Source organism: Austrofundulus limnaeus, unplaced genomic scaffold (genome assembly GCF_001266775.1).
Source record: "Austrofundulus limnaeus strain Quisiro unplaced genomic scaffold, Austrofundulus_limnaeus-1.0 Scaffold179, whole genome shotgun sequence".
Classification (NCBI taxonomy): Eukaryota; Metazoa; Chordata; class Actinopteri; order Cyprinodontiformes; family Rivulidae; genus Austrofundulus; species Austrofundulus limnaeus.
Window position 1 is genome coordinate 249,781 of NW_013952581.1, and position 8,669 is coordinate 258,449.

The window sequence follows — 8,669 nt, forward strand, 5'->3', positions numbered from 1 at the left end:
CAACCAATGACAGCGTGTTAAATGTGTCAGGTGACGAAGACGAGCGTCAAAACACTTTGCAACAAGCGCTGTTCCAGATAAAATTAAAAAAACATAGTTCGACGTTTCAAATCATCAAATTTGGAAGAAGGACAGATAAAATAATGTTCTTCATGGCAGCTTATCTCTTTAAGATTCACTAGAAAAACTCGGGTGATTTACTTTGATCCTCTTTTCAAAAAACTGTCTCATCAAAACGCATCAACAAAAATTAAAAACTGGAAGACGAGGCTGTAGCTAACTACCTGACGGCAGCCCGATTTGTTGAAATTCACAGAAATAACGAAGCAGGAGGAAGTTACAAGCAAACGCACCGAGCAGCTTTGCAAAATCTGGTCACAGCAGTTTGGGAAGAAAATGGCAGCAGCTGCTGATGAAATGTCAACATCCCTAAAACATGTAAAACAACCTCAGTGAAAGCTAACACTAAAACAGCTAAACAACTAAAAAAATAGCAGAAAATATTAGCAAATTGCTAAGATGTCAGTCTGCATCACATCTTCTGAACAGAAGACTGGTGGGACTGACACAAACCTGTTGTTAGCTTGATGGTTAGTGGACTTATATTTGGCAAAACATAATTTAGCAGCAGATTACTGAGTGTTAAAGCTAATCTGTTAAAATTAGTTCTGCTGTTAGCTGATTAGCAGAAATATGCCCACCACTGGGCTAACGGCTAACTAGCACATGTAAAAATAGTAGGGGTGCAACAATACATGTACCCGTATCGAACCTTGCTTTAGGTTCAATACACACTTGTATGGAACAATACAGATTAAAAAAATTTACTTTATTAACTTGTCTTCTGAAGATGCTCTGTGTTGAAGGATCAGTGGATCTGTGTTCGACTACTCCACCTAGGCTGCATTTTTGAGCGCAGATCCACTGAGAAACTTGCTGTTTCAGCAACATTTAATTTAAAAACTGTACTTTTGAGGTTAAACAAATGTTCGTACTTAATTTAAATAAATTAAGTTAAAAAGGGCATGGACGTTTCTCTTTTTTGTATAGAAAAAATATCGAACCGTGAGACTAAAGTATTGAACCAAACTGAATCGTGAATTTTCTGTATCGTTGCACCCCTAAAAAATAGGTATATAACCAGTGTTGCACATAAATTTTCGGTCTGGTTCTCAGGGGAGAACCTGAGGTTGTTGCTTGGTGCTCATTCTTTCCTTCACTCATTTAACACATTTATCTAGAGGGGTGTCCGGGCATTTACTGTCGCCCTGTTCTGTTTTATGACGCCTGTCTCGGGACATCATGCCAAATCAAACCACTGATTTTATTTATTTATTTTACTCTGCATAAATTTTGTAAACTACCTAGGTGGCCAATGGGAACCGAACATTTCATGTTTAAATGTCTGTTAGATTATAGGGCTGTGTATTGGCAAGAATTTGGTGATACGATACATATCATAACAGAGGGGTCACGATACGATATATCCCGATATATTGCGATACTGTAAGCAAGGCGATATATTGCGATTTTTTTTGTCCAAAAATTCTATTAATTAAAAACCTCTTACTGAAAAAAAAGAAAAGCTAATGTTTACTTACAATGCTAATGCTACCCTTACTCTCTGGCGCTCAAGAGGTAGAGGAGCCAAATGGCTGGCTCACTGCTGCCAACTAGTGGTCAGAGGCTGAACTACAACATAAAAATGAACGGCTGGCAAGAAGATTGACATTTTAAACCTTAATCGATACTGGGCTTTAGAATATCGATACAGTATCGGGAAATGAAATATCGCGATATTTCAGTGTATCAATATTTTCTTACACCCCTATTAGATTACACATGACCCTGAGATGTACAGCTCCTGTAGTTTGGCCTTCTAGATCTTTGGCCTTGTTTAAACCAGCTTCCCACACTCCAAACCAACCAGCAAGTATCTGTCTTTTGCACAGAACAAATGTTTTATTTGTTGGGCTGGTTTCTTTTTTAAAAACTATTTTATTCAAAAAAGATTATATTTAGATGGTTTCAGCTCATGTAATCATTTAAAATAATTTATTCTTCATATTTTATCATTTATTGAATTATATTTATCCCAGAGCAGCTGTGTCACAGTATGATTCTAAATATAAACATTTAGCACATCAAGAACCTTGTTATCATAAAATTGTGAAGAATGAAATCTGTGGATCTTTCTGATAAATTAAAATAACATTTAAAACTCATTCACCTAGAGAACATGGCAAGTTTTTATTTTTTTGGATGGGGGGAGTGACGTTAAACAGGCTCATCTTTGCTTTGATATGGGGCAAATAAATGTTCGTCTGTTAGAGGTGATATGGTTTAGAAGAACTCGAACAGTGAATCTAACAAAGACTCAGCCTGCTCGCGCTGAGGCTCGTTCCCGTCTCTCAGGAGGAGAGAGTTCAGTCACTGACACAAAGTTGGACAGATCTGTTGGATAACAACGCTCTGAATATATATTTAATATAAAGTAAGGTTTTACAGACCAAAGTTTCTGGTAGTTCAGGAGCAAAGTGCAGGAGGAGATGTCAGGACTGACCACTGCTCAAACCGCTGCTTCAACCTGTTTCTGTTGAAAACAGCTCTCACTGAAAGCCCCGCCCTGCTCTGCTCTGATTGGATAAAACAGCTCTGGAGTTCGTCTGATTTGTTGAAAGCAGTGTCTGTTTAATCCATCAGGGCCCCGCTGTCCTCCTCTGACAGAACGACGATGCAGTCACACCAGTGAGACTTATAGGTGGCAAAATGTAGTAGCAGCTTGTTTGTCTACTAACAATTTTTCAATGTTGGTAAAAATGCTAATCCGCTAAAATTAGTTCTGCTCTTAGCTGGTTAGCTGAACCATACCCACCAATGGGCTAACAGCTAACTAGCACATGTATAAATAGGAATATACATGCTAGTTAGCTGTTGGCAGATAAAAAGTTGGCAAAAACCTGATTTAGCAGAAGCTAATTGGTCCGCTAATGGTTCTTAAAGTCAGTGAAAATACTAAACCACAAAAATTTGTTCCAATATTGGTTGTTAGCTGTTTAGCAGAACCATGCCGACCATTGATCAAGACTACTTTAAAAGGTGGCAAAGAAGTCTGTCTCCTTTTAAACTTTTACATGATACATTATGTACACAGACATGTCAGGTTTACTGGGTTTCAGCCATGTGTTTATTTCATGTAGTGATTATGTGGAGAAAATGGACCAAAACAAAAACTACAGTACTTTGTTTATTTAGGTGAATGCAGACACACCTACCTGCTGTCAGAAACGCTCCGTGGAGCAAAAAGCCTGCTGCTAAAAATAATTTCCTGCAACAAAAGAAAACAATGTTTCTGATAAAATCACTATTTTCTTTGCTGAAGTGAACGTGACCTACTTCAATTTATCTTTGTGCTTTATTTACAGCTTAGATCAAAGGTTAGATTTTGTATTTGTAGTTTTAGAAGTAAAAAATTCTAATATGGATATTTATATTTATATTTAGTTTGTCTTCTATATTAAGACTATGCAGTAGATTATCTAGTATTTTATTTTTAAAACTATATTAGCTTTAACCTGTTAAAGCTATAAGTGAAAGTTTGATAATAATACTAATAAATGGGTTTTATTTTTATGATAATAAAAAAACTGATGGAAAATGTGGGTCTTGGGGAAGCATCCAATGCCTTCAAGTTCTTTAATGCCAAAGATTTTGTCAAATTACACAAAGTAAACTTTTGTTTTCTCCAGAAAAATTTTAAAATTGTAACTTGGTGATCTCTACATTTAATTTACCAKTAACTTAATGTGCAACTTTTATTTTCTTTTAACTGCATTCAGAAGTGGATTTTATTCCTGTTCAATACATTAATATGAATGTTTTTAGCTTTGCATTGTTTATTTACTCTCCTCACTGTATTGTGTCAGTGTGCACCCGGTTTATTATTGTTGCAAGGTGATGATTGTTAAATTTCTGTTTTGATTGCTTGCGGTTTCCTGGATGAAAAGAACTCGTTGAGCGTTTGACTTTGACTCTAGGTTGAGAGCAACTCTTTAACTGAGGAAGGTGAGTCGAGATATCAAGCAGGAAAAACTTCCCTAAATACAGTGGTTCTCAAACTTTTTAGAGCCACATCCCCCTTTAGAGTATGGCTGCAACGATTAGTCGACAATAATCAACAAAAAAAATCTTTGACAAATTTAATTGTTATAGTCTTTTTTATCACTGATCTTTTTCTTTTTTAACGGAGTGAGACATCGTCTTGTCTGTCTATCTCTGTCGAGCTTCACACATACGCAGTWGCATTCAACAACATGTTTAGTCATGGCGGCTACTGGTGAAACAACAACACGGCGTGCAAAACGATCCAAGGTTTGGGACAATTTTACTCTCGATAAAGGAAAAAATGAACTTATCTGGAGCATTTGCAAAGCGGAAGCACTTCTGAAATGCCTGAATGGACTGTTAAATTTTCAGCAGCAAAACTGATTAAATTTTTTGAATGAAGTACCCATCCTCTGTGTGTTTACTACCATTTTTTTAAATAAACATATGCTAAATGTAAAAGCTCATAGCTAAATAAGTGCTGTTTCTTAATTATGTTATTCATAATCCAATTAGTCGACTAATCATTTCAATAGTCAATGACTAATCGATTAACAAAATAGTCATTAGTTGCAGCCATACTTTAGAGGAAGAAAAAAAATTATATTTTCACTTTTACGACTCAACAAGACTAAAATTAAGAACATCAAGTTAAACTGTAATTAGGATAAAAGTTTAAAGTATTAAAAATTAGACTTTTCTTTTAAAGTTTGTTTTAGGTTTGAGTATTGGCAAGAATTTGGCGACATGATACATGTCATTAAACTGGTCACAATATATACTGTACACATTTTTACAAGCATGCAATCTGATTAAATTCTGTGTATTTTTATACAATCAGAAGAGCACTGAACCAACCGTACATTTCTTCTTACAACATCCATTTATCTGTCAACACACCAGAAAAATGAACTGGTGTGGAAATTTACATTTAAAGCCTTAAAATGTCAAAACAGTCAGGAAATTAAAAAATATTGCAATATTTTTGGTTTATCAATTTTTTTACATCACTAATCGTATAAAAATCAGTCTTCAAATTGCTAATTGGTGTTTCTCTTTTAATAAAGAGTAAAAAGAACTAAACTTTGTTGAATAATAAACACACTGCTTCATCAACCTCTAATTATTCAAAAATAAAGAAAATTTTAAAAAGTGCAATCATCTTTTCGAACCACAACATTGCAATTTGTTCACACAAACACAACATTGTTGATAGTCTTGGTTAATTTTCTACTGCAAATTTGCAAAAAACAAAAACAGAGTTCTGTCTGTTCAGGTTCAAGGTCCGTCACAAAAATGAGCCAGACTGGCAATGTCTAAATATTAGTTCCACCAGTGACCTTAAAACGGTTAAAACCAGAACTGGCCGTGTGTGCCTCAGGGTTTGAGAACCACTGCTAACATAGAACCAGATCTATTACAGTAGATTTATTTCAAACATTAGGGGAATGCATTTATTTTGTTACAACATAAAGCTGCATGACTTGCATGATGTTTTAACACATTTGTAGTTTGCATGAGAATTGTCTTTTTCTTTGTGTTTTTTCATTTTACTCTGTTTAGAGTTGTTTTAAAGTGCATTTTAATGCAGTAAGATTGAGACAGTTTATTTTTTGTGTTGTTGAAGCAGTAACTTCATCTTTTTTAGAGTTCTCTCTGTGTTTGATTTCAACTTGTTGTACCTCATTATTCTGCATGAACACTTCTGTTTTTCTTGTCGATTCTAGACTAGGGTTGGGCAACATTGGCAAAAAAAATTAATCATGATTAATTGTGCTATTTAGCTGATAACGATTAATATGATGATTAATCCCCTGGAGTTCCTGCATGTCCTAGTCACATGACCAATTTCAATCACTCTTGTGGTAAAGATTTTCTCTCCGTAAAATTTGTTACGAATTGTTTTAAAAGTACAGACTTCAGGCTATACATCAATTTTTAAATTGTGTTGATAGACCGAGTAAAATTGGAGTTATGATAAATAAATTCAACCCAGCCGGTCGAGGCAGATGGRRMCCTGTCCTGAGCCTGGTTCTGCTGGAGGTTTCTTCCTGATTAGCAGGGAGTTTTTCCTCTCCACCGTTTGCTCAGGATGGGAGACTGTGATGAAGTGATTCAACACAATCTGTTGGTTTCTTCTTTACATTGTTCTTTTTATGTACAGTGTCCTGAGACAACGTATGTTGTGACTTGGAGCTGTATAAATAAACTTGAACTTAAATTATAGTATTTAAAAAAATGTTTGAAGCAAGAGGAGCATCAAGCCTGGCGGCATTAATCATATGAAAAAATAATCAAAGTTTTTCTGACAATAAATTGCAAGATACGATTTTGCCCAGCCCTATTCTCGACTTCAGTTTTCTAGTTTTCGATATMTGTCATATAAAGAAAAACCCTTTTGTGTCTTCCTGCCTGTTTGTAACTAATACAAAAGCTTGTACTTGTTCTCTTTTTGTTCTACGACGGCTCAAAGATGTCTAAGAAGATCTCCCAATTCTCCGTCAAGGATCAGTCGGAGCACAATCAGCCTCCCGGCCGTACAGCGCTTGGTTCTCGGAAAAAGGCAGAACCTGGCCAGAAAAACGGGGAGACGTCGTCATCTCCGGAGAACGGGAGCTTGAACGGGGAGGGAAAGCGCGGCGGGAAAAGCCGCCGTCGCAGGAAACGCTCATCCAACCCCGGGAGTTGCCCCGAGGGGAAGGCGGACGAAGTGAAAAGCGAGGGGAAGCCTGACGCCCGTGGCGGTCACCCGCCCGACCAGCGTGCCGTGATGATGGGTTTGCAGTCGGAGTGCGGCAACGTGTGGTTTGAACGCAGCGTTTACGAGCAGGCCGAGAACCTCTACCACTGCTGGCTGGCCAACAAACGTCCCAAACAAGCGTCTGGATCGAAACCCTCAGGGAAACGATCGAACGCCGCGCCCGCTCCGTCTCCCTCTCGACCGGCGTGTCACCACGGCGAGCAGGTGGCCTGCCACCACGTCATACAGACGGCATGGATCAACAAGACGACTTTCGACCAGGCAGAACGCTGCTTCGTTGAAGAATCGGTTCAACCGTCGGTTCCAAACTCTCTGAACCTAAACGAACCGTCTAACTTCTCCGCTGCATCGAGGACACCCGATGAAGGGTATCAGTCTTTGACCCCGACTCCTGCGACGCCCGTCCAGACGGCTGCGGTCACGCCCACCGCTCGGCAGTCCATCAACGGGCTGCCCGTGGAGCTGCTGAGGGAGGTGTGGCTGGACAAGCCTCTGTACGACCGCGCCGAGGCCGCGTTTTACCAAAACCTTTACGGCAACAACTCCTTCAAACGCCCGGGCTGCGCCGCCACCTCCAGAAGCAGCYAGCACCCTCAGAGCCTCGTGGAGGAAGAGGAGGAGGAAGATGACGAGGAGCTGGCGACGGAAGAGAAACCGATGGCGCCGCAGATCAAAGCGGAGGTTTTCCACGCTCTTCACCCGATCCAGGAGGAAGAGGAGCCGGCCGACATCCCCGAGGCGGAGGAAGAGTCGGGAGTGCGCTTCTTCCTTCACCCCAGCAGCGAGCGGGTGTGGCTGGACAAGGGGCGGTACGACGCTGCGGAGAGCCGCTTCCATGGCGGCGGCGGCGGGGACAAACACCGTGCGGCGACAAAGAGTCGGAGGCCAGAAGCAGAAACTGCATGTGTTGCCCCTGCGGCCACACAAAGGGACAAGTATGACCAAACCAGGAGAATGGAACTGCTCCAGATGTTTCAGTTCATTTTCATTGACTTTTCTTTTTTTACCATCTTGTGTTTTCCTGGTTCTGAGTGCAGTTTTTCTTTGTTCGCCTTTTGTTTTCATTCATCTTGGTTCATTAATTCTTTGTGATTTGTTTGTAAATTTTCCTGAATGACTGATGATTTGGTTTATTCATCTTCCTTTAAGCATTTGTGAAAGTGGAGAGTCTAGTTGTACGAAGACTAGTTAAAACATGTCATAAACCATTTCAATACTAAAACAGAAAACACCAGATCTTACTTTTTTTTAATTTTTATTTTTCACGTCCGATAACCTTCTCGTTCTTATTTGTCCCCTCTAGAAAAATGAGCTCGGCGGATTTTCTGGTTCAGGAGAAGATCTGGTTTGACAAACCTCGTTACGATGAGGCAGAGAGACGGTTTTATGAACGGATGAACGGGTCGACACAAACCACACAGGTAACATTCTGTACTGGTCCTGTTCTGGGGTCTTTCCTACAGCTTAACACGTTAAATCTATGACTTTTTAACACTTTTTAATGCCACTTGAAAGGAAATTTAAGACTTCTCAATAAACACAAATGTATAAACAGTTTTACCCAAATGTTTATTTTAACAAAACAACTAGCTGCGGTAAATTGTTTTTAAATAAATAAGTGTTAGCGATTATTTTTCTGTTTGAGACAGTGTGTTAACATTTTTAAGACCTCTGAAAGATTGATTTAAGACATTTTAAGGCTAATTAAGGCCTTATTTTTGGATTGATGAATTTAATGCCTTTTAAGACTTTTTAAGGATCTGCGAGAACCCTGCTTTCACTTTAGATGGTCAAACTGAAGAGC

General features: G+C 38.9%; 1 protein-coding gene across 1 annotated transcript in view; it reads left to right on the forward strand.

Annotated features, from left to right (window-relative positions):
• LOC106524203 (uncharacterized) overlaps window positions 1-8,669 on the forward strand; it is a 15,574-nt gene that overhangs the window by 3,131 nt on the left and 3,774 nt on the right. Inside the window, exons 2-4 of the mRNA XM_014017917.1 lie at window positions 4,008-4,065; window positions 6,578-7,800; window positions 8,169-8,315. Of these exons, the coding sequence (XP_013873371.1) occupies window positions 6,578-7,800; window positions 8,169-8,315 (1,370 nt within the window). The 5' untranslated portion in view covers window positions 4,008-4,065. The remainder of the gene's footprint in view (window positions 1-4,007; window positions 4,066-6,577; window positions 7,801-8,168; window positions 8,316-8,669) is intronic.